Raw genomic sequence first — 26704 nt, 5'->3', positions numbered from 1 at the left:
TAAGGTCATATGCAAAGAACCATAGTTTGGTATTGAGTGATGTTTATGGTTCGAATCCCGAATTTCACCCAATCTCAGCTGTGTTTGGCTTCAGCTTCCCTCCAGGACCCTCAAAGGATGAGCAGTATAGATAATCAATGGATGGATGACTCTCCTAAGGTCTTTTCAGTTTAACATTTACAACTGAAGACTGACTCTACGAGGCAGAAACAAGACTACAGATCATCATCAATGCTCCAGCTTGCTGAAAGACCCAGGGGCTCCACCTTCATTATAATTTGATTTGCTGACCCCGATAAACGTTCCCAGAAGATTTGGAATCAAGTCTCATATTTCCTTTCATTGCCAGTTGTCAAATGGCAACAATCCCAGATCCAACTCTGTGCCAAAGTCTTAAGCATTCTTGGCATAAAGCCGGGCCCCTCTCTGAGTATAATGTGTATTTGTTCAGATGGTTTTGAGTGATTCCTCTGGCCAACAAAGGAAAAATCTAATAAAGCCAGCAAGGTCTCTCTCTAGGCTTCGGAAATAAAACACATAACTGAGAGGAGGTAACTGAAGGCAACTGCAAATGTTGGACTCCCGCCGCTGGTGTCAGGCTCCAGTGTTGCCATACTGTATTTTTAATGGTGCAGAGTTTTTAGACTCTGGTTCATGAAGGTCATGACAAAGAACAGGTGTTTTCTGCAGAGACGAGGGTTAGTTAAAGTGACAGGGGCAGTGTGGAGTTCACATCCAGCAAAATGGCAGGCGTGAGTTATCAGAGTAACACAAACATCCCTCCAGTATCTACACCGCTTATCCTGTTTCCTTTACATTGGCTTCCCATTAAATTCAGAATTGAATGTTCACGATGTAACACACTGAGCTCCTCAGCGTACCACTTCATCCCCAACCTGTTGCTCCCTTACATCACCAGCAGATCCAGGTTTTAACTTCTTCATTCACAAGTGCCTTTAACGAAACTATTTCATGAGGTCACACCATCATTGTATCTTATTCTACTTTATATATTTTACACATTTCTTATCTTTTTATTTCTTTTCCCTCTTTTATTCTACTAATTTTAATCAAATTTATTTTGCTTGAACCGTTCTGCAGCTGAGCTCTTGTAAAGCACTTGTTGAAAAAGCTCTGAAACTTTACTTACTACTAAACTTTACATGGGGCAGAGGTGTATTTAAAAAAGCAGAGACAAGAATACCAAAATGTTTTTTTAATGAGATAATAAGATTACATACAATATAAAAATTATTCCAAACAGAGAAATAAAAAAGTTTGCCATGATAATAACAAGAGCTGCTGTTTCCTTGCGACGCTTCAAAACAAGACGTGGGGATTATTTAATACATCAGAACATCTGAATTCATTTTGAGTGACTTCTGGGCAGCAGCTTGTTTTACCCTGCGCATTTGGAAATAAGATGGTTCTCGTTCATTAACATACAATATACAAATGTGATCCTTCCTACAAAAAAAAGGTTTTAAAAAATTCTGCCAAAAATATTTGCGACATGTGTCCATCCATGTTTTCGATCGCAACTGTCTTTCGCGCCTACATGGGCGTGTGTGAGTGCTGCGTGGAAGAGGGAGAGGCAACAGCGGCGGAGGATGACGAGAGCGAGGAGGGCTGGGGCTGAGGGGTGGAGGAGGAAGAAGGGCCGGAAGAGGCGGAGGTGACGGCGGTGGCAGCTGATGATGAAGTCTCTATGATGCTGCTGTGCGTGATGAAGCGCAGACGCAGCTTCATGGCCGGACGCAGAGTCATGATGATTTTCTCGACCTAGAGACAGACGGACAAACAGAGGTTAAAATAACGACAATAATCACATTCATTCAAAGAACATGACTTGTTTTGGATCACAGCCCAAAGAAATACACATATAGTTTGCGTAAAGACTCCTCTGTGCACAATAGAGGCTTTGTCCATTTAATTAATGACGTGAAAAGTCTATATAAAGCCTAAGCCTCAAGCACAATCTACTGTTTCATCTCCTCTAATTAGCTTGGTGTCGGAGCTGGACACTGGTGTGGAGCAGTGTTGTTGCACGGGGGGCTGACACATTCAAACTAAATTGAAAAATGGAAACAGTCCCCTGAGGAGCAGCGAGTTCACAGATGTCATCTAATTGAAAGCCAGGTGAGCAGGACCTCCCCTTTGTCATCTTTGGTATTAATATCACCTATTTTCATTCCTGGCTCCAGTTCAGTGCTGAAGCTTTAATGACAACGTGTCAAAGTAAGAACCGTACCTGCTCTTTCACACTGTCTCCAGTGTACATGTATTTAATGTGGTAGAGGAAGTCACAGATTGGGTCCATGTAGCTTAGATGTTGGCAATGTTGGTCGACCGCCTGGAGCATCTCGTAAAAGGCCACGCCGATCTAAAATATGCACAGGAGAAAAATTGATATCTCCATTTAGAAGGACAGAACTGAAACTGCCTGACTGAAAGCAGCTTTATACTTATTCAGTCATATTTGTGTGTTTGTGTGCACCTCCAACATGCATCGTGTCCTCTCCTGCTGGAAACGCTGCAGGAATGGACCCACCAGGTGATACACGTACAGTAACTGGAACTCAGTCTGGACGACGGGTTTCAGAGTCTCTGACAGGAATCTGAACACAGACACAAACACACAAGTAAATAATGATACGACAATCGTGATACATTGAGAGTGAGAGACGAGAGCAACAAAGCAACAAGCCTGAGATGGAGGAAGACTTCCTTACTTGGGAATCAGAGACAACTGTCCGATCGATGAGTGATGCCACACAGCGTGCGCCAACGCGAGAACATAGCTACAGTTCATCTCGCTGTAGCTCTGGTGGCAGGCTGTGAAGTCCAGCAGGGCGAAGGGATAACCCGCCCACTCGGTCTCCGATGTCAGAGCTGGTGAGCTGATCACGGATACGATGCGGTCGTGGAGAACGATCCAGTACGGCTCCTGAGAGGGGGGGGGGCAGAGGTTATAGTGAACAAACTCAATGTGACAGCAGATGATGGTGAAGATCTTTGTAAGAGTTTCTTACAGGAAGTGCAGTGATCACCAGTCCGATGGCGTTCATCCAAGCTGTGATGTTCTCTCTAGGAACCAGGGGTTGGCTAAAAGGTAAAAGAAGAAGTGACACTGTCATGAACAATTCAGAGATGACCAAGCTGATGGTAATAATATTTACCATTTCCTGACGCTCTAACACTCATAGATGTTTCCTGTTTGAAGATGCCAATCATACCTCTTCAACACAACGTTGAGCAGAGCGTTGCCGACTTCTTTTCCCGGCACGGCCAACGCCATCAGCTCCACGCAGGTGACGTGCAGAGCGTGGGCTGCAGGGTTGGGGAACTCGTTGAACCTCCAGTCGCAGTTAGGGAAAGGACCGGGTGACTTTCCCGCCATGGGTGAGATAGAGTTAAGGGAAGGTGAAAGGCAACAAGGTTTAGCAGTGACATTGTTTTAATTACAGTTCTCTTCTCTGGATGAACTTAGATTAAAGCAGATGCACAAGTTTGCCAGATGAAGAGTGAGAACCAGTGAGAAAACTAACCCGAGGCCAACAGGCATCATTAACGCAGTTTATGATGTGTCTGTTACTCTGTCTGTGAGGTGTGTAAGAAAAGTAAAAATAAATAATAAAATAATTTCAATTAAATCAGCCCAACAAATGTGACCAAGCTACAATCTAGCTGGTGATGTCACAGAAAGCAGATTTATCTTCTAATAGGACGAGATTAATCAAGGATATTATCCACCAGGCGTCCAATCAGCTTGCAGTAGTAGGTGTCATCAGGGATCCACACGTTGTCCTCTCTGGGGTTCATGCCGAACTTCAGATAGGTCTCACTCAGGCACCAACCTGGAGTGCGGTTGTCCTGTGAAAACATTTATTATGAAAAAAAACTGCTGCTGATAACAATTAATAATTATTATCTACCTCTAAAATTGTGTTGCATTATTGTGCAAATAGTCTCCAGACACAACGCATACAACATGTAGAGTTTGTCAAGTTAATAAAAGCTTATGTTTACATTGTTGACAAGCTGTTTGCAAGCTAAACAGATAATCTCTGCCCTCACATCATGTATTGAGCTAAAAGCTAACCTCAAGGGGACACAGAGGGACATTCAGCTCTTAGAGGACCAAAATACCACCACCTCTCAGACTCAGGAGGCTGAAAAGGTGCTGTCATGTTTTCAAAGATGCAAAACAAACCCACTTTGCACGCTGTGTCTGGGAGACTGCTGCTAACAGTTTTAGTCACTTAAATTTGAAATGGTAATATGACTCGTTGGGAATGTTACTGTGGTTTACAGTGAAACCAGGAACCGTTTCATCACCGGTTCCCTCTACATACCTTCAGTGAAGACATGATGGCGTGCACCAGTTTCCTCTTCAGGTTGGTTCGGTCTCTGAGGTGTCGTTCATAATAGTGGAGTGTGTTATACAGGTAGGTAACAGGGCGGTCTGCACACAAACACAACAGAACACACAAAGACTGTGTGAGAGGGCCCTTCTTCCTTTTGTCATGTTTTATCCATGTATTTATGCTACTGCTTCTTTCTTAAACAAAATCAACTGTACTATTTGGCTTTTCATTTGTTGCCATTACTCACCATGGAACTTGTACAGTCCTCCCAGATGATCCAGCAGCGTTTCCAGAGACTTGGAGACAGGAAGAAGCTCCAGGAAGCGGTGGATGACGATGTCAAAGACGGGCAGGAAGCGCAGACACACGTTGCCAAAGTAGATCGGCAGGTACTGAGGCTGGAGCTGCATGGGGGGGTTTACTTGGTCTGCAAGACCTTCAAAGTACAACTTCTCTGGGTATTTCTGGTAGGAGAACAACAAATACATTTTTAATTGAGTTATAATAACATTACATTTTAATTTTGTCCAAGAGTGAGATGTTTGTAACGTGCATACCTTGTGGTAGGTCATGTGTTTGTTGTGCCAGTCGCTCTGCAGCCAGTGCTCTGGAGCGTTCTCCTTGACAAAATCGTTGACTCGGTTTCTGAAGTCGTTGGGCTTCAGAAGCAGCAGCTGGATTATGAAATAGCAGACCTGAGCCTCGTTGCCCTCGTGGCTACGCATCGCCTGGAAGGAGAAGAGCAGAACGACACACAGACCTTGTCATATTCACAGGAAATTCAGGGACCTTATATGTTTGTATTGTACTAATTAACCCAAAACATTTCTCTGTGTGCCGCTGTGTTCTCACCAAACACAGAATGAGTCTGTCCAGTGTGACAATGTTGTATTTCCAGACCATGTCATTGAGTATTTCGATGCACTTGTTGAGCTGCTGTCCGCCGGCTGAGGTCGAGAACTCGTAGACGAGGAAATCCGCAAACGTGCGCACGTGTGCCACGAGCGCCCGTGCCCCGATTCGCTCCAACACCCTGAGGGACACAAAGTCAGGCTTCAGTCATGCCATCAACCCACAGCACAACATCTGTATCTGATCGATTAGATACAGATGTCATGTCAAAACCCCCCCAGCCAATTAGTGTGAAATTAAAAATGCCTTAAACATCAGTGGTGAGATGCAACAAGTGGTCTTCAATGTTGTGGAGAAATAAAACACTGTAGTGATAATGAGTATATGTTCATGTATATTCAGTAAATGTGTATCTGCTGGGTCTTATTACAGGAACCAGAGGTGTCGTGCTATTTGTTAAAGTACAGGGACACAAAATAGTGACAGCCCACCTGAAGCCTATCTGGTTTATGTGGTCTGTCTCCAACAGCATCTTCCACAGCAGACAGAGGAAGAGCGGGGGCGAGCCCTGCATGGAGAAGTGAGTAATAATGTCGTTCTCGTTGGCCATGGATTTCCACTTCCTGTACTCCTCTTCAACGTTCTTCTTCAGGTTGAAACGAGATTCCTGAGGCACGTTGTTCTGCTTGAAGAACGCCTGAAGGGAAGAGACAAGATTAAGGAGTTTCATTTGAGGAAAAATAAATTATTTCGAGTATGTCTGTGTCATTAACGCCAAAGTGAAGATATCTGCACCTGTAGTGGAGCTGGGAAGCAGGACAGAGTGTGTGAGGCCCAGTTATGAGGCGTGAAGGTCATGATGGTCTGGAGAATATCTTTACACCAAGTGCCCTGGATGGAGTCGGACCCTGTGAAAAAATCTACATACAAATAGATAATGTAAGAAAAGACAACACAGACACAAAGAAACATCAGTGTGAAAGTCCAGAGTGAGCGCTACCAGTGACGTGTGTGGCCCTGGCCAGGGTCAGGATCAGGGCTCGGTTCAGTTCCTCAGACTCGGCTGACAAAACTGTCTTCGGGTCATTCAGGAAGCGTGTAAACTGGGGCTGTACCTCTGAACTTCCCAACGCTGTGATCAGCCGCAGAGCTGTGCTCTCAACACTAAAGATGAAGGCATAAAAACATGGAGATAAAACAAGGAGAGACACTATCAACCTTAATTCTCTTCTGTCTTTTTCAACCATCGTCACATTTACTGGAAAAAAAACAGGAAAATCATATTCTAAAGTTTGACTGAAGATGACGACAGGAATCTAGCTGCAATAAAATTCACATCCCAGTCTGTTACATGCAAGTTCCTTCTTGGGTTTCAGAGGTGACATTAGATCAACAGTTCTTCACTCAGTCTAAGTAAGTATGTTGTATACATAAGAAAGTGTGTGCACAGTACCATAGATGCAGCTGATTCTGGTTGGTCTGGGGTACGGCAGCCAGACTGTGCAGATGACTCAGCAGCTGGACTCTGTAGTGCGGCTGGATGTGGTGCATCCTGTAGCTGAACATCTCCAGCAGAGTGTGAAGGATCCCCCACGCGTGACACTTAAACACGTTGGGTAACAACTGGCCTGAGCAGACAAGAGAGAGTCGGGTTATTCAGCTCATGTCTGTAGCCGCGAAGACACAAATCAATGTTGAATAGAAATGTTCCGAGACAGGCTGTTCACAGCAGTACTGACTGAACACAGACTGGGTTGTGACGCGCTGGCTATGATCTACAAATTCTGAAATTATAGTGGACGCGTTAAGATGGATATCCATTCTTTCTTGGCAATCATCCTCATTTTCACAAGGGACTATTATGCAAGATTAGACACTTGGCTGAGACTTTAACATGCTGCCTTTTCTCAAGTCACACACACACACACACACACACACACACACACACACACACACACACACACACACACACACACACACACACACACACACACACACACACAGTTTAACCCATTATCTGTATATGAGGACGGACAACTTGACTGCTCCCCGAGAGAAGCCAGAGCGTCTGGATCGCCACCTGGTGGCTGAAATCTTAAAAACACCCATCAATATATATATATATATATATAGGCTCTGAACACTCTTGATAGTTACAACTAGTTGTCAGATGTTTAATTGAAAATGCTGTAATTTCTGTATCTGATGAGAACGACGTGTACAGTGAATTTAAATGTACTCACTGATGAACCCTTTGATGCCCAATGACTCGATCTCCATATAGACCAGAAGTCTGCTGTATGTCTCCACCAGTGCAGGGGCCAAAGCAAGTATGGATTTGGCATGAGCCAACTTTATCACCCGTGTGGCGATGCTGTGGATCAGACTGGAGACAGGCACACTTAGACTCACAAAGAGGTGATGGAGAAGTGAAATATATTTAGGAAACAATCAGAGAAGCTCCCTCCCAAATCCAGCGTCTTTCTAAACAGTATATTTCTACTTCAGTACTTTCTAGACATTCTTCCTACCTCATTTTTGCGTGTACTGTGAGTGAATCCAGCAGGTTCATGGGCAGCGGTGTGACAGATCCTGATGCTGTACAGTTGGTGCCGGGCAGGTTGATCTTCATAGATCCGTTTCCATAGATGGTTTCTACTAGGACGCCCATCGGTAGAGTGAAGCACTCGGAGTTTGTGCTGTAGGCGTTGCACAGCAGGGCGATCTTATAGTCGGACATGCCCAAAGTCTTGTTACGCAGAGACTGCTGGAGAAACCTAACAGAAAAGAGGGATTACACAGACGTTATACAGCCGGTTCTATATGAAGTGTCAATTTTAGTTTGGGTTTTATTGAAATAATGATTGTGTACATTTGTGGTGCAGCACACACTCATGGTAGAGCACAGTGATAAAGATACTGAGGGCAGAGTACTTTAAAGATACATACTCATGGTGTAGTTTCAGAGAGTGGGGGATGGGTATCTGCAGTTTGGAGTTGTCATTCTGAGCTTTGCGGTTAAGGTGGATCCAAATGCAGGTCATAGCAAAGGAATGAGTCGACTGTGGCTTGTTAATGTCAGGAACTGGGATGCACTGAGGAGGGAGAAAACAAACGCTGATAAGAGTACAGATCACTGGCACTACTACACACTACTACTTCACAACTGCAAATATACTACCGCTAATAAAAGCAATTGACAGTACTATAAAATAGTTGAAACAATTGTATAAATTGTACAATAATAATCGTATTGAATCAAAATAACTTCTTGGTAGACGTGTACCTCTTTTTCTGGGTAAAGCAGGTCAAACAACTTCATGACAGGCAGGAAGTCAGCCAAGGCGTTCTTCTGAATACTTCCTGATATGAATTGTAGCAAGACCCACATCAGGTGATCTCTCCCTTTAATAAGACCTCTGCCTGCAAGCTGCAGGAGAAAAGGAGCGAGTCAATGAAATACAGAAAACCCAACAAAAGCTTTTCATTTCAAAATATGCAATTTAAAATATTTTGCCTTAAACATTCTGCTTCTTGAGCTGCTATAAACGTCATTAATGTCATTATTTGATATGTTTTACTTCCCTATGGTAGATAGGAGATAGGAGATGCAGCTGTTTATGAGTTTTATGTTTTGTCATGCATATTTATCTGCATGCTTATTACGTGCATTGTCATGTATTTAAATAGTTTGACTGTGGGTTAGATGATTGTGATACTGACAAGAGATAAGCTGAATAAATCCATCAGTAACAGAAGAACTATGGTGTGGTGTATTTCCAACCGAGCGTGAGCTTGATTCAGTTTTCATCAGCATATCACAGAGTTTAATGGTCTGGAGAGCTGATTCAGTATTGACTTTACATGGGTTGTATGTATGTGACTGGTGAAAACTTTATGGTATAAGTTTGTTTTTAACAATTGTGTAACTAACTGAGCTGCCTGCAAACTTTTTCAATTCTCTCTCCTCCCTCACCTTCTGATGTAACGACAGCACCATGTGCGGGAAGCTTGCAAACTGAAACAGCACAAAGAAGATGAGCTGGGAGGAGAGGTGCTGCCACAGCAGCTGGCTGGTTCCTCCGATGTCGGCATCAAAGTGCTCCTCAGTCTCAGAACGCTCCATGGCGTACACAACCAGGTCCACCAGCTGCTCCTCGAGCACCGGGCAACGCTGCTTATGCTGGCAGGGGGAGGAGGGGAGTGTTAAAGGATAAAGCAAAAAACGAAGGGCAGGACAGAGATGGAGTTAAATAGAGAATAGAAAAGAACGACGTCCAAGACAAGAAAGAGGGGTGAAGGAAACATGAAAAGACAGAGGGATAAGGAGGGGAGAAGAAAGAAAGATGGGGAGGAGGAGAGGATGGTTATCATCAATACACTTCACCCACAACACTTTATTTTCACAGAGGTTCCAAGCAGCAGATATTGACACATGAACCCCCCCACCCCTTGCATGCAGGACTGTATCTCCCTCCTGCTTCTGTCAGCTGGATAAATCCTCCTGAGACCTAAGGATCCACACTTTCCTTTACCTCCAGATGTTCTTGTAATGTACCTGTGAAGTTATTATTTCAGAGAATGAGTTCTACTACAGCTACAGCCCCAGTGCACACTAAAGGTCGCAGCAATTCATTTATCTAGGTCTTGTATAGAACTAGAGAACCTATCACAAGTGACTGTTCAGTGGTTTGTGGATAGTTATGACAAAGAACTGCAGTTGAAAATAAACTGGCTGACTTAAACATGAATCATCGTAGAGACAATCAGGGTGTATTGAATTGCACAAACAGTGTTGATGCAAATATGTTGAAAGAGAAACTGTGCACAGCTGAAGTCTTAAAGAAGTATAACTTGTTTTTCTGGAGTTGTCATGTAGTTTTCCATCTGCGGAAGAACTGCTGATGTTTGGTTTATCAGAGCCAGATTTAATACTGGGACTTTCAGTGAAAGACGGGAGGAAAAGTGAAGAGAAAGTCTGAAGAATGGCTGGAGACAGTGGGAGGTATATTGTGAGGGAAAGGCAGGTTAATTATGGGATATTAAAGCCTCAGGGCCATGTAGTACAGTGAGTGTAATACATGTGGGGTTGAGTACATTCTTCCACGTGGGCTGTAGGTGGAATATTATGTGGAAGACTGGGTAGACATGGTTCTATCTGTTGACGCATTATGCACCTCAATCAAGAAACTCTAAATTCACCCAGTATTGATAGAGCAGGAGTGAGGATCTCTGCACTGTCAGACTCAACAAAGGCTGTCTTCATATAACTGGGACACACAGAATAGCAAGGGACTGAACGGCACAGCACAGAACGGCACAGCATGGCACAGCACCAAACACCAAACCAAACAGTGCAACACATTCCTGCATGCAGGCTAACGGGTTTGAGAAGGTGGGAAGCTGGTGCGATTGAAAGGAAGGAGAGGAGTGGTGAGGGTGTCACTGCTCATCTCCTGCCCCAAAACACACACACACACACACACACGCACGCACACGCACACACACGCACGCACACGCACACACACGCACACACATGCTCACAAACGCTCACACACGCTCACACAGAAAGAGAGGGAAGGCAGGAGAGAGACGGAGAGAAATAGAGAGGGGTCCACATCAACAAAAGAAATCAACCAAACACCTTACCTAGTTACTTCCAAACACCGGTTTCCTACCAACAGTAAAACAATACCAGTGGCTGGTCTATAATCTCACCTATCACCTACCAACATCCCAACCACTGGCAGCCCCATTTGGGAGGATGTTCTTTATTTATTCTAGTCCCAAACAAACCATAAAACACATCAGTGCATCGATGATAAATTAAAGATGACTTTTCCACAATAGATTAATTTTCTCTTGATGGGCATCAATACTCCACCGTTTGTAATCGCTGCATGTCGACTGATTGTGAAGCTGATAAAATGTCATGTGTCTGCCACAGACAGTCAATGTCTGACTCGGTGCTTTGAAATATCACAGCCAGAATCATCGATTTTTAAAATAATAGTTGTGATAATAAACTTAAAGTCTGCAATTTCAGTAAATAATTGTGACCATAGACAGTAGTTATTTCTATAAAATCCAAGTCTATGTATAATGTTTGCTGCATTTGGTGTTTGTGTCTGCTACTCCATGTTAGTGAGTGGGACATGAACCAAAAGCGCATGTATCGTCAGGATTTGATATTGCAGCTCCATCCCATGGTCACTCCTGCACAGCCCCAGGCTCTAAATACGCAAGATGACAGCATTCGTATGCAGGATATTTTGGCTTCATTTCAGGATGTGTCATGCATCTTTACAAACAGTCTATGGCCACAATATTTGAGACAAATGTTCAACGATCGTTGAGATACAAACTGAAACAAACAAGCATAAATAGCCCAAGCAACCCTTTGTCGTCTTTCATCAATGCGCATCATTAACCAGTGAACATCATGCAACACAAGTCAGAGTTCACTCATCGAGTCAGACAGCCGATCAGAATCACTCACCAGAGGACCTGGGCAAAACACTGAACACAACGAAACTGACTGGCACATTTGACATTTGAAGTAATAAGGTTTGCAATCGACTGTACTGCAACAACAAAGCATTAAAGGATAGTTTAGACTGGAAGTCAAAAAGCAGAAGATCCACAGACTCACAGTGCAGACTATTAATGATTCTCATTACAGTTCACTGCATTGTAAAACCCAACCAGCTTTGATAAAAAAATATTAAGAATTTGACTAAGGTTGTCTAGCTTTTGCACTATAGTTGTTTAAGTTTGTCATATGGTAGTCTGTCAAATTCTTTGCCATGTAGCTAGAAGTCTCTTGATTTTCAAGATGCGATTACATGATATTGCAGCCCAAGTCAATACCAAGAGTTTTGCCCAGGTCACTGCAAAATGAAGCAGCAGCACGAGGTCAGACGTGAGAGGACCTCGCTAACAACAGGCACGGACCAGACTACATCCATACATGCAGTGCAGCAGGACTTGAAATGTTATCAGCAGGGTTTAAAGTGGGAAATGCTGTCGGATTATCAGGTGGAAGCCCAGACTGTAAATCTGCATAAACTGAGACTAAATAAAAATAATCAGCAGCCCAGAGCTGTCACCATCGTCAGGCAGCTAGAATCATCATTATAGGATTACCGAATACGTATTATATCTTAAATAGAGCCCGACCAGCGTGGAGTTTTGGGTGCCGATATTAGGGAGTAACAAATGAAATGTCGGCAGGTTTATATAAAATGTCAATTAAGATGTCATTATCAAACCTTCATGACAAAGAAATGTTATTGAGGTTTGATATTTTACACTTTAACCGTAAACTTTTTTATAAAAAACTATAAATAAAAAGAAATATCATCTTTTTTGCATTGTTTATTCTGTAACATAAAGGTTTTCATTTTGGCAAACATAATCACAGATGCCAATATGATAAAGATCCCTTGTTTATTTTTACTTTGCAGGTATTGCAGACGACTGCATCCCCATCTTTGGAGAAGTAGTCGCGGTTAATAAACGTTGAACTGACCCTAATTTGACCCTAATATCGGCAAATTGGAAAATGTGGTCGGGTTCCAATCTCAAAATACTTCTGTTTATTAAAAAACCTGCTCTGATATAAGCCTACGAGAAACTAAAATTCAATAAAGAGGCACCGAGTATTCAGAGCAAATATGGACCATGTGGAATCAATCAACACATTATATTAGGTATCATGCAAAATGTGACTGGATAGAATTAAGAGTGGATTCTGGTAATTTGGGACATTGGGTAATGTGGGACACCTAAACTTCAGTCTGTTTACTTCCTGTTCCAACAAAATCTGGTCAACAGGACCTTTACTATAGTTCAACATCATGTGACTGAAATCACATGACTTCATGGGGGTGATGTCACAGAAAGGGACGAATAGGGATGAATAATATATATTTTCTTATTCAGCTTTCCTCATTTTTTCATATTGCTTAAATATTAGTAATATTGAGCTGGTAATGCATGGAGCAAGGTGATTCAGGCTCTTTTTAAAGCCTGATACAAGTGTCCCAGATTACAAAGTGACTGATCCCAGATCCCAGAACACTAAAAGCTGTGTCATGTGTCCTCTGAGTATGACATCTCTATTTTTTGTTCTTGTGTGGTTAGAACAACAACAAAAAAAAGTATAATATGTTGATCCAATGGTAAAACAGATATCAGAATTGGTCAAAATTGCAAAAGTTATTTCCCAGAATACCAGAATTCCCCTTAATTCTTATTATCCTTATTAATCCATCCATTAACAGCGTGCATGTTCATCACTGTACCTGTTGCAACCTGTCTATCATACACTACCTACCTGTCTGTCTGTTTGTGTACCTGCCTGCCTCAGTCACTTCATACTCAGGATATCAGTATGTCAAAGCCCTGCTGTGACATTTCAAGTTCTGTTGGCATTTCTCCTTTTACTCCATTTAAGAATTTCTTTTCTTTAGTTTGATCATCTTTCCCATTTCTAGGCCATGATCTGTGTGCCTCTAAAGCTAAGCTCAGCATCCAATGGGCAGGTTAGTCGGTAGGTCAGGTGACCGGGAAGAGGAACAACGACATACCTGGGCAATGTTCAGAGTCTAGAGAGCGCATGGCAGAGAGACAGACAAAGACAACACACAACCAGAGGACAAAAGAGAGAGAGAGAAACAAAGACAGAAGAAGGAAGAGACAGAGAAGGGGGAGAAAAAAAGGAGAGACAGAGAGAGAAAGTGGTGACTAAGGAGCTAGGTTGTTCACTGTCCATTCAGCACAGTTGGTGTCAACTCAGCTGATTCAAACATGCAGAGTGGATTCTGGCTTATTTGTTCAGGGTTAAAATGTAAAGAAAAAGTAAATTTACTGTGTTGAGTATTGTTTCGTGTTAGCAACAGACTTTCTGTAAAACAGTAGCTGTTCAAACAATGGCTGCGCACGGTGAGATGAGCTGAGTTGAAACTACATGAACCAAACAGGGCAAACTAATGCCAGTGCAAATGGGACAAGCATTGGTTTGCTTTACATATAGTCTTGTAAACAGTAACTGTGTTACCAGGGCAACAAGGGATGAGAGGGGTTCAGGGGAGTAAATAGGAAAAAAAAAAGGAAAGACGTGAAGAGCAGACGTGGGTAGAGATGAACAGAAACTGCAGAATAACGAGGACGACAAACTAAGATATGAACAGGATGAGAACGAGAGAAAAAAGAATAAGGGACAAGGAGCAGATATGAGGAGATGGATGAAGAGGAACAAGAGGAAGAGGAGCGTGGGATTGCAAAAAATAATAAAGAAAGTGACGAGTCTATGAAGAGCGTGAAAGGGACAGGACACGTGGCGATAAAAGGAGGAGTGCCTGGTACTTTGAAAGCAAAAGTGTGAGGAGAGGAGAGGGTGTTTTACCTGTTTGTTGAGTCCTAACATGTTGCACACCATCTCTCTTGAGTACGGCTGTTCTAGCACATAACGCAGCAAGCCTGTCTGTGGCTCAAACAGGTCCTAGATACACAAAATAAAATAAAAACACATACCAATCAACTGTTCTGAGAATGTGTGTGAAGTGTGTGAATGAACAGATGTTACCTTGTCAAAAGGCAACATGCCTTTCAGCGGGAAGCAAAGAGTAGTCGGGTCTAATTTCCAGGAGTTACAGATGGCCCCACTATTATTCACTACTGGCAACAGGCTGCATCGTCCTGCGGGCACACACATTCACACACCACAAGGAAAAGAAGTGAAGCAGCCGAAATCTTTATTTGTGTTTCTTTAAAGTCGTTAGCGTTTTGTAAGCTTCATGTGTCTCGTACCACAGATGGAGTTGATTCTGGCAGTGGGTCTGAAACTGTCCACAAAGTCTGATATCAGACTGCCAAGAAGCTACAAATGAGACACACACACAGAGAGAGAGAAAAGGTATGGACAGAAAATATAATAAGAGTGTTAGTGACACACATAAGTAGCTGCACACATGCACACAACCAACAAGAACCACACACTTACCCAGTGTGAGAGCTGTCCCTCTGGATACAGTTTTCTGATTTCTGTTATAGAAAAGTAGGCTGGCAGGAGGCAGGCGTTTCTGTCCAGGATATACTCTACAACCTTAAAGAATAAAACGCTGAAGTGATGCAGTTGGCCTGTTTACAGAAAACTTCTAATGAGTCGTTACACAAAAATATTACGATGAATTATATTTTCAAAAGTAACAGATGGAATGACAGGTACCTCTCTGGCAGCCAGAAGCTGCTTGACGATAGCTGAGCTCACAGTAGTTGGAATGGTCTGAATTTTTTCCAGAAAAGTTTTCAGGAGGTCACGAACACCCTGAAATCCACAAACACCTGAGATTATAACATGTTCAGTGATTTAGGGCTTCGGTTTTTGCAGCTGTCTGTTTGGAAAGAGTTACATACGAAGAGCATTTTTCAAGATGCTGGATAAAGACACTGAGTCTCAAGAAACATTGGTTTACATCAGGGAAATTGTGATTAATTTGTTACAGCTTAAAACACGACATGTTTGACATGGACAGGAATTTCCAGCTGGAAACCCAATCACTGTGTCAACAACACTCTCCACATAGAGTCAATAAACGCTATTGTATCTGGCGAGTGAGTAAAAGTAAGTATGACCTCCAGTTGACATCAGCAGATGATTTCATTAACTACAGCTACAAAACAACTGATGATGTAATAATATCATAATAAACAGATCAAAGTAAAAAGAATTATGCTGAGATTACAAAAGGAACATTGTATTAAAGGACGTCATCGCTGACTTGGCTGCTGACTTGTTTGAACTGTGCTTGTGTGTATGTGTGTGTGTGTGTGTGTCAGAGACCTTGTAGTCCACCCCTCCGATGATCTTGCGGATTAGTTTGAAAGTCAACGCCCACAACTGAGTCCTCTCCCATTCCAAACTCTCTGAGCTAATGAGAGCAACACACACCATCCTAGAGACAGATGAGGAGATTCATTAGTTGGATGATTAGGAAAGATGGAATAACACAAAGGAGGTCCAACACACAATGAACCCACTCAGACCAGGTATCAACATCCTTCCTGCATCAACATCAAATCACTCAGACCACATTCTGAGCTGGTCTGAGATCCATGTTCCTTTTGCTGTATGAATGCAAATGTGTCCTGGGCCACATATGAAGAAGACTCCTATTCAGCTCACATCCTCTGACCCGCTACTGTTTCACATTGTAGAGCTTCTCAGTGTCCATGGGGTGATATGCATTTGGTCACCGCCCAAATATCAACACTGATCACATCACAATGATTTGCACTTTTATTTTCAAATGGGTGAAATCTTTCATGCTGCACATTCATTCAGACAGTCACTCCTAACTCCTCTCTTTCTTCTTCTCTGTCGCCCGGCCAAACACAAACACAACGCCATCAGACGCATCTGTGTTCTCAGACTGGGTGAAAGCACATTTATGTATGTGATTATGTGCAGATAGAGCAGGGCAGTGAGATCAGATCACAAGTGGTCACAGGAGACCCATTCAGGACACTTGTGATTTGATTTCTCAACAAATGTTAATACTTCAGTTATTAAAATAAATGAACAGCAATACTTCCAATTTTGAAATGATAATAAACCACTAACATCATTGATTTGTGCTGATTACATTAAAAGTACAAAATTATACTGTGGCCTAAATAAAAAATTCAGTAAATAAAAACAGAGTAGCTGGATAATACTAGTCTCAAGATATGTACAGCCCAAGAGAGTAAAAAGATACATATCTGTATGCATTTGTAAGTGTGTCTGTACCTTGGTGTTAACAAGCTGGTCTCCACAGCCATTGCAAGACAGTCATAGAGGAAGGAGATTCTTTTGGGACTGTGCTGGCTGTGAATAAACCGAACTATCCACTGTACACACTGTTCATGAGACTCCTGCAGAGAGACATGGAGGGAGTTAATAAATCCAGCTAAACATTTATCGTCTAATGTATAAATGTGTGTGTGTGTGTGTGTGTGTGTGTGTACATGCACTGACCTGTGGTAGCGTTCCCCAGTATTGTCTGAAGGCTCCAAGACAACTGATCAGTTTAGTCCTCTCATCCTCTGGAGAGTCCATACACATCCTTAACCACAACACAGTTGTTATTATTATAATCTGTAAATGTTCGATTTTACAGAAATGAAGAAACTCGAAAACACACTATACATGACAATAATTGAACATTTCATTCAGGGTAACACAGACTAACACCATCCTTTCTTCCAAAAGTCAGAAACCTATTAAAATCAAATGATGAGAGCAGATCAGGAGTCATCTTACCCAGCAAAGGCCTCTTCTATCATCTCAGTTTTCTGAGAGGAGAAGACAGAAGACAACAGAGGAAATATTACACAGGAATCTCCTGAGCCCTCTCCATCTTACTTATAGAAACTAATAACCTCATTATATAACACGCTGCACTGTCTGTGGCATGTACACACACATCAGGGGTCAGAACCTGCTGCAACACAATGATGCTAGCAGAGATTGTTGTCTAATTCATCAGGAGGGAGGATTTCAGTTTGCAGTTACAAAATGTGCAATGAATGAATAATAAGAGGTTGAAATCATTTTAATGCACTGAGTCTGGAGCCTCCATTGTTTTGAAGAATCAGCACAACGTGATTGATGAACACGTCACAGTTCCCGCTGTTACAGTGTTAGCTAGCTGGACAACGTCACTGTTCAAACATGCGCTGGATGTTACTGATCATTTGAGTTATTTATTGGAGAAGTCATCATACGTTAACTGGGGCTAACGCTGAATGAGATGCTAACAACTAGCTCGCTTTAAAACCCGTTCATGAACGTGCACGTTACCACAACATCTTCAAAGATGCTCTGGAGCTGCGTCTCCATCGAAAGCGCCATGTTTGCGTCCAAGTGAGCAAATGTCCTTTTTTATTTTAGCGAACCATTCCACAAATGACCGGTGGAATTGTCCGGTGGATTCCTCTCAACAAGCTAATGCTAACAGGCACTAGGATGAATGCGCCGAGACGTGCGCAACAGCAAAAACAACCCGGATAGACAACAAAGCCAGAAACGACAAAGTTCCGCTTCATCAAATGATGAGTATGTGTATCCCCGTATTTAAAACTAGTGATAGTTATAATTTTAGTACAGATTAAATGTATCGTCATACAGTTTTCAAATGGCACGTCTATTTAAAATCTAAAGTTGTACCCAGTGGTTGCAAGCACCGGCACATGTTAACCACCAGGTGTCGCCATAATAAGAGAACATGTTTTATTGTCGCTCCCTGCTTACTATTTAGTCCCCTCGTGTCTTACATATATATATACTTTTATAAATTTTATTAAATGTTTTTATTGTAAGCGTGTCATCGTTTTATAACCTTCGAGAAGTGGAGCTATAAAGTACCTAAACAGTTTGGTTATTTTATATCTATACTTATTCTACAACAATCAGCTTATTTTTGTGAAATACTGATATACTGATACTGATATCCTGAGTATGAAGTGACTGAGGCAGGCAGGTACACAAACAGACAGACAGGTAGGTAGTGTATGATAGACAGGTTGCATCAGGTACAGTGATGAACATGCACGCTGTTCATTCATTTATCTATTTGTACGCAAGAAAACAGTTTTAATTTTAACTACACAAAGATATTTATGTACTGCAACACACACACACACACACACACACACACACACACACACACACACACACACACACACACACACACACACACACACAAACGCACACAGCTGAGCACAAACAGGTGAGATCACATTTCTTCCTCATTCATGGGAACCTGTTGCGGTGGTTGTCTAGTCCAACACTAAATTATCGAGGCTTGGCTGCTCACGGTCATCCAACCACTTCGACTTTAACCTACACCTTTCTTTACTTCCTCTTGTCATTGTTTGACTTCTTGTCCATCAGACACTGGTCTGAACGGACTCCCTGTCGTCGAGTGAAGAAGGAAACACCAGGACTATGGGACTATGGGGAACATGTTGACTGAGAAAACATGACCTCTCCTTGCACGGATCATGTGGACACTGTTGTTTCTTCTCTACCTGGGGACTCTGGACTTTACAGGTATGAACACAAGAGCCATTGTTGCCTTTGGTAACCTATTCTTTTATTATTTACTTAAACTTAAGGTCCTGGTACATTACACACGTGCCACAGCAGGGTAGGTTTGTCTAGGCTGGTCTAAAATAATCTTGAGCTTGTGTGATAAAAAGAAAAAAGTCATGTACATTAACGTGGGGAGACAATTTACAAGGAAAGTGAGTAAACTTAATAAAAACGCTGATGTACAATTCTTGATTTGTTAAGGTTTACTGTTGGCTCTATAGTTTTGACCAAAGTCACATTGAATATATTCCGGAAACTGTCCCTTGTTCAAGCACATTGTGTTAAAAAAAAGCTTACAACAGGAAATTCTCAACAAGTTGTCGTAGTTATTGTGAGTAAGTGATTTGTTTATTGATTTCAGTTGAATCCACGCCAGCTGTGTAATAGGCCTTATATAAATGTGAATATTTTTTAAATGGTGTTTATTTATTCCACAGGGACACTTCTCATGAATCAACAGACATAAATATGTGAACGAGTCAGAGTTAGCTGGAAAGGCACATTTTCATCAGGCATCTCTGTAGCCAGTTGTTACGAGGCAACCTGAAAGAAAAGAAACATGATATATCTTATATAATTACAAATATCTGAAGATAATTCATGTGCATAATGTATATCATCCAAACTAACAAACTCATGGTTAAAAGATTACCAATGAAAAAAACAACAATATGACATCATTTATTAATTAAAGCGGTTTGTGTTTTAAATCAGACTATGGATCTGATTTAAATCTGATTTTATGCATGAGTGAAATCACAATAGTCTATTTTCTCTCTTGTCCAGTTTTTTATTGTTTTATAATGTGAACAATATTATCCTCAGTAGTAAAAATAATGCCATAAAACTTTATAATGTATAAACATTTTATGATGTTTATACAAATTAAGTAGGTCATCATGATATGAACCTTTCCATAACTGAAGCTTTCACTGGAACTTTTTACAGAGATTGTACACAAACAAATTATTTTCAGGTTTTCCTGTGAGCCCAATTGTATGGCCCTAGAATGCATTTTTCTTTTAGTCATATTAAGTAATTATAAATAGTGAAAATATCAATATGGACACAATTGTTAAGTAAATAAGTAACTTGACCAATTCCGTGTAAATTTATGCTAGTAGCTATCACTTTTTTATGAGGTTGTTTTTGTGATAACGTTCTATTGACAAACATGAGTTCATATTAATATTATGCCTCTTATCTCTCTTTCTCAATCCTCCCATCTGTTCCTCCTCAGTGTCCTCCTCTCCTCCCAGCCCCGTTAACGTCGTCTTCTCCTCAGTGAATCTCAGGAATGTTCTGCACTGGTCTCCAGGAAACGGCACATCTGAGGACACACTCTTCACTGTGCAGTATGCCATGTAAGTTTCATCACACGCTATATTTGACTTCACCTGGATAAAGCAGGAAAACAATGTTTGTGTGTCGGCTTTCTTCTGCAAGTCTCAAGAGACTGTACAGACAAGAAGAAGCCATGAAAAGACATATGAGCAGACAAAAAAGAAAAGTGTAATCTGACTAAACAAACAGCCTATAAAACCTCAAGTTCCTTGCTCGAGGTGACACTGAACAAGCTGGCAGTGATTATCCCATGCTCTTTATCTGTGTGGACCTATGCACTGTCTCTCCCAGCTACGGGGACATTGTGGAGGGAAGTAAAAGAAGACAGGTGAACTGGAGGCCTGTGTCGCAGTGTACGGACATAGTGCGTAGCTGGTGTGACCTGAGCAATGAGACGTTGGATCAGGAGCAAGGATACCACGCCAGAGTCCATGCTTTGGGCAGCAGAGCATCTTCCAAATGGGTCGTGACACTGAGGAGATTTGATCCAAAGTTGGACAGTGAGTCAAAGCATCATTCAAACCGTTTGTTTGAATATTTGAAATGTACCCAAACTAAATATATATGTCCACCCATGCAGCTACTCTGGGTCCACCACTGGTTTCTGTGGAAATAGAGGGCAATAAGGCCATCATCACTCTGAAAGGACCAATGAGATATCAACCTAACAACCACACCCCAGTGATTTCTATGGCAACAATATACTCCCAGATGAGTTACAAACTCTCCATCCACAATGTCCAGCGCAACCAGACAGTGAGTCAAATCTTCCCCCCACCCTCCTGGCATAGACAGGGGGTCAAATCAAGCAGTCGCAAAAGTTCTTGAACCTGTTATAGACTAACCTGTTGTCTGTGTGTGTGTGTGTGTGTGTGTGTGTGTGTGTGTGCGTGTGTGTGTGTGTGTATTTGTAGCTTTATTTCCCAGTGCAGTCTCATCTGTACAAACATCAAGTGATGCATCAAACAGAGTACTGCTTCTCTGCCAAGACCAGATTGCTCTCCATACCGATGCAGTGTCAGTCCTCAGCCTGGCATTGCATCACCACGCCTCAAGGTACAACCACATTCCTTGAGTGCGACAAAGGGAATTTTATACTCTCTGTTCGACTGGTTGAAAGGAATGTGACGGAACATCATACTGAAGAGATAGAGGCATGGATGATTGTTCCTGCACTGTTGGTATCTCGCCAAGGTCATGTTAGGTCATGTTTGCACCAAAACTACTGGACAGATTCCCACGATATTTGGAGGAAGGATGTAGTCTGGTTAAGGAAAGGAGACATTCTCTGCAGCGTTTCCCACAGAATTAATTAAATCTATGTTGAAAGTGTGGGTGCACATTGGTTTCATGCGCAGCAGACTCAGAGTGAGATTACACAGACTATAGAGTTTAAAGTTCTCGTGAAAGAGAAAGAAGTGCATTGTCTTCCACTTACTGGTAGGCGCACCACTGCTGCTGAAACTATGACTGTCGCGGATGGTAAAACCTTTATGGACGATAGAGCAGGCGTGTGAGCGTGCACATGGTAAATAGCTGCACACAGCTTAACAATACAGCAACAGAGCGTACACCAAGTTCGAGATCTCCCATGTTCTTGTACAAAAAAAATGTTTTGGTACATTATAAAACAGTGGCAGGAGAATCAGAATATGGTGGGCTGAAGAACACTGCTTTGGTGTGGAGAGACAGGACATTACAGGACAGCATTAGCGGAGGTATCCTCTCTCAGAGCACCTTTTTAGTGTATGAGTTTGGACAATTCCAAAATGTCAATCAAGATAAATATGTCTTTAGTTAGAAAATATTGCATTGTGCACTTTCCACAGTGAGTCCTGGTATTTTTTTGAAGCTGTTCATATGATATTTTCTACATTTACACACATGCATGCATTTATGTGACACGTTCCTGCTTCCTGTCTCCCTCCAGACCCTGTGACTGTCCATCTGCTGAGGGTGATTTGGGGTATCGTTGTTCCATCTTTGTGCATTTGTGTGCTAATGGTGGTTGGCTACTTCCTTCATAGCTACCTGATGGGGAAAGGACAGAAGAAACCAGATACACTGGTAATGCAAGAACCACACATGCAATGACAAAACGAAAACAACTCCAGGAATTACTATAAAACTTAATGGATGCATGTTTTTATTTCTTAATCTAAGATAGGCCATTTTTCTACATTTCTACAAGCTTTTTGTAAACACCATGTTCCTTCTCTTTCACCCTTCAGAAAACATTATCTTTTCACCCTCCACTGCCTTTGCCTCCTGAGAGTGCCAACCTCCTTGTCATCAGTGTCATCAAATATGAGTCAGACACGGACAGCGCCATATCAGACACAGCATGCTACAAGAAGAAGATGGCAGATCTACCAGTAAGTTACTCCCTCCAGAGGCCCGAAGCACCGCTGGAGCCCGATGATCTTTCGGTCGACTATGGATTTGTTGGGATGGCTCCTCAAATCAAAGTCGACGGAGAAGAGGAAGCTGGAGATCAGAGGCAGGACAGAGATGATGGGAATAATCTGCTCACTGCACACCAGATATGCACACCAGGAGAAAGTCATGATGAGAAAGAGTGGAGAGTTGAGGATGGTCACTCTGCTGGAGTGGAGTCCTACCTTTCACAAACACACATACCGACACACTCGCAGACACATGCGCATACAGAGATGAGCACACTAGTACAGGCGCGGGCTTGGTCACAGTCGAAATCCCTTTTACTGTCCCAAATTCAGGGATCCTTACTGTCTGATCAGGGAGGAACTTACGAAGACAAAGAGTGTCCAGGTTCATTTGTGAATAAAACTCCACAAACCGGTCTCCTCCATGTTCCTTTAAATCCACAAACAAGGATGAAGTTAGAAACTGGCGAGAAGAAAGAAGAAAAAGCCAGAGTGAGAAGAAATGGAAAGATAGATGGAGCTGCAGAGGAAGGTAGTCAGAGCGAGACAGTGGCCCTTCTTTCTGCTTATGCATCCCAGAACATGGTACATGTGCCCATCTCCCTCACCGACCAATCAGATTTCTTACCAAATGAATATGGTTTTTTGAGTGTTTCTACAGCTCACAATATAGTGGAAGATGAGGAGGAGGAGGAAGAGGAAGGGGAGGAGGAGGAGGGAAATATTTGTATTAAATGGGACCCTAAAACCAGGAAATTTGTGTTTCCAGAGGTGGCGTCGGGTGGGTTGATGTGGGCGGAGGAAGAGAGTGAGAACAGGATGGGGGGAGAGGAGGCGTACGTAGCAAAGGGGGAGCTGAAGTTGGAGAATGTGTTTATCAGACAAGCGTCTGAAGAAGAGGCAGAGGCACTGAGAGAGGAGGAGAGGGGTGGGGAATCAGGGCGGGATGGGGCGGATGGAGTTTTGTCCAAATGGAACTTGGTAATCTCAATGGATCAGTAGATGACATTCATCACTATATTTACCACGTTGTTACAAAAAACCATCTTCTGCTGCATGTATCCAGTTAAATTTAGTATGATAGAAATATAAATCATGAAAATATGATAATACAAAACCACCACCTATCACTTTTACTATGAATACAAATAATAATATTAATATTTTAGGAGCATTTAGTGTTGTGGTAAAGTTACTTTTATATCTCTTGATGTCATGTTTATGAACTATAGTTTATTGATTAATGAGTCACACTAATCAATGTTAATATGAAGTAACTCACTGTGATCACCTCGATTTTGAGCAAACTTGTATTTTTATTTGTATAATTGATCATCCATTATTTGTAGTTGCATTTGTCAGTCTTTTTCCAATCAAAATTCTGTGTAGTGTAAATGTAAACCATGTTCACCGTGATCACCACTTTAGATAAAGATGGATGACCTGTCGTCACTCCCCCCCCCCCCCCATCCTGAAATGAAATTAAAAAAGGAATGAGCTCAAATAGAGCCAGAGTCTGCACAGTAGTGATCGGATGACCGAACGTCGGTATCTAGGTCACATGCTCAACCAATCTCAACATTTCAGCATATTTATAGCATCAAATATAAAACTAAAACCAAACTTACCATAAAAATTAGCACTTAAAAAACCTCAGTGTGATAAGAACTACCTGAAATGACTGAAAACACATTTGAGAACAATCCGTTTGAGGTGCACTTTGACTTTTCAGTTTGGTTCTTGTCCTATTCATTAACATGGAAGAGGTGGGGTTGATATACTGCAGCCAGCCAACTGGGGCCATTCAAAATGTTTGGGCATGTCGTCCATCATTATACAAAGTATATGATCACCACTGCATCAGATTTCAACCAAACAAAGCACTAATCCATGTTCTGGGCTGGTGTCATGTTTCTCCAACACCAAAATACCTGAAGCAAAAGAACCCTAGAAACTGAAGTGTTTTCTTTTACTTTAAATCTTTCTTGTGTGTGACCACAGTTTAACACTGACAAGCAGGAGTATAGTTGTGGGTAGTTCAGCATTAGTCTGTCCCTGGTTTAGTTTCAGGTTACGCACTTAAAGCGTTCTTGATGAATCACCTTATTTGCAAGCTGGTGGTATACTGGGCTGAATTATTGTTATGTATTTTGTTACTTTTTGAAGGAAATGCTGATGATCAGAGGAATATGAAGTTTTGTCTTTGTTATTATTGTGTTGATGTCCATTGATGAAGATATATAGCACTTTTTTCTAATGTCGGATTTATATGAATATGAAACTGCCTGACCCAGAGCATGTGACAATATTTTCTGCTCTGGAAAAAGGGAAAGTCAGTCAATATTTGTTTGCTACATTAGCTTTGGTTTCTTCTCTTAACATATCATCCACATAAGAAATACATTTTTATATTTTATACTCTCACATTGACATCTTACTGATTTCATTATTTGCTTCTGTCACTTCTGCATTCACCATAGTCATAGGCTTATAATGATACTTAAAAGTATGTATTGGTTAAAGTACAGTGTATACTTATACTCCACTATTGTACCTGTTATTCAGATGTTATGTTAATCATTGTGGGCTTTTGTTAATGCTGTTACTCTTCCTTCTGCACTTTGCACCTCTGCCTAAATGAAGTTCTAACCACTCAAAGTGAAAATGATACATGAAGGATGTTTAAACAGTGAAGCTGAACTCTAACCATATCCACTCAGCAATTGTCTGTGTCAAACATTTGTACTGTAAAACCTTTTCTTGTAAAGTGGTGACCTATCAGTTGACAGAAAGGAGGAAGTCGAAGGCAACTCAGGTTATCTACAATGTGATGGTTAGTATGATGCCGTGCATTAAGTCGTATCTGTACCATTTCTTAAAATGGCTCTACTCTGGGAAGTTAATCAGTGATGTTTTTGTCATGATTCTGTATGTTGTTCATCAAATATTTTGTCAATTTAAATGAAATAATAATAAAGTGAACTTGTTCCATATTCTCTATTTTGTTGTGTTTTTAATGTGAAGGACAGTTATTTTTTTGACTAGTATTCCTGCTCTCACTTAAAGTTTGTCTCATGGCTTTTGTGTTGTCTCAGGATAAGTCTACAGTTTTGAAATTAAGGAAATGTGCTGTCGGCCATGACTGACACTGTTCTGAACTAACTTTTATTCCTGATACCAGCCTCAAAAGCTTGAAACAACTGATTAAATGGAGATATCTGCTGGTCAAATGGTAATCACAGTAAATTTAGCTGTAAAAGCAAAGACAGAACTATTTCTGTCATTGTTTTGTTACTGCTATATAGACACAAAAATAAAAAAAGAAACAATTTCAGAACCTTATCTAATTTATATTATTGTGATGTAGCCTGTGATTATTATAATGTGAAACTATGTACAGTACAACACACATTTAGAGACAAATGCCACGTTGGTTCATTTGAAAAATAATCTTGTCAATTAAAGAAAAACATATTTTTCCGATAAAAAAGAAAATGATCTTTTTAATACTATAAATAAAAAAACAGCAGAATTGAAAACAGAAAATTGTCTCACATTGAAAAATGTTTTTCTCATGAAAACAGAATTATTTTGTT

General features: G+C 41.5%; 2 protein-coding genes across 3 annotated transcripts; one reads left to right on the top strand and one right to left on the bottom strand.

The window, feature by feature from the left end:
* Positions 1 to 1201: 1201 nt before the first annotated feature.
* On the bottom strand, positions 1202 to 18246 carry med23 (mediator complex subunit 23). 2 transcript variants are annotated; one of them, XM_069515140.1, is made up of 31 exons: positions 18067 to 18246; positions 17527 to 17558; positions 17242 to 17329; positions 17014 to 17138; positions 16066 to 16177; positions 15451 to 15549; positions 15226 to 15327; positions 15033 to 15102; positions 14809 to 14921; positions 14629 to 14724; positions 13811 to 13828; positions 9196 to 9402; positions 8506 to 8649; positions 8169 to 8314; positions 7751 to 7996; positions 7463 to 7605; positions 6673 to 6847; positions 6220 to 6383; positions 6015 to 6139; positions 5711 to 5916; positions 5220 to 5400; positions 4925 to 5095; positions 4615 to 4831; positions 4356 to 4465; positions 3747 to 3873; positions 3237 to 3402; positions 3033 to 3105; positions 2733 to 2947; positions 2498 to 2618; positions 2252 to 2383; positions 1202 to 1782 (listed from the first exon to the last, which is right to left on the bottom strand). In XM_069515140.1, the coding sequence occupies exons 1-31, from the start codon at positions 18115 to 18117 to the stop codon at positions 1555 to 1557; spliced, it is 4203 nt and encodes a 1400-aa protein (XP_069371241.1). In that variant the 5' UTR covers positions 18118 to 18246; the 3' UTR covers positions 1202 to 1554. The 2 variants fall into 2 exon arrangements, with proteins under 2 accessions (XP_069371241.1, XP_019947499.1); XM_020091940.2 differs by lacking the exon at positions 13811 to 13828.
* A 756-nt stretch (positions 18247 to 19002) lies between these two features.
* Positions 19003 to 26101, top strand: il20ra (interleukin 20 receptor, alpha). The gene is made up of 7 exons (XM_020091561.2): positions 19003 to 19317; positions 20600 to 20723; positions 20995 to 21203; positions 21284 to 21459; positions 21618 to 21759; positions 22634 to 22770; positions 22935 to 26101. The coding sequence occupies exons 1-7, from the start codon at positions 19269 to 19271 to the stop codon at positions 24108 to 24110; spliced, it is 2013 nt and encodes a 670-aa protein (XP_019947120.2). The 5' UTR covers positions 19003 to 19268; the 3' UTR covers positions 24111 to 26101.
* Positions 26102 to 26704: the final 603 nt, after the last annotated feature.

Source organism: Paralichthys olivaceus, chromosome 19 (assembly GCF_024713975.1).
Source record: "Paralichthys olivaceus isolate ysfri-2021 chromosome 19, ASM2471397v2, whole genome shotgun sequence".
Lineage (NCBI taxonomy): Eukaryota > Metazoa > Chordata > Actinopteri > Pleuronectiformes > Paralichthyidae > Paralichthys > Paralichthys olivaceus.
Note: the sequence above shows the minus strand (reverse complement) of the source record. Positions and strands in the feature narration are given on the sequence as shown.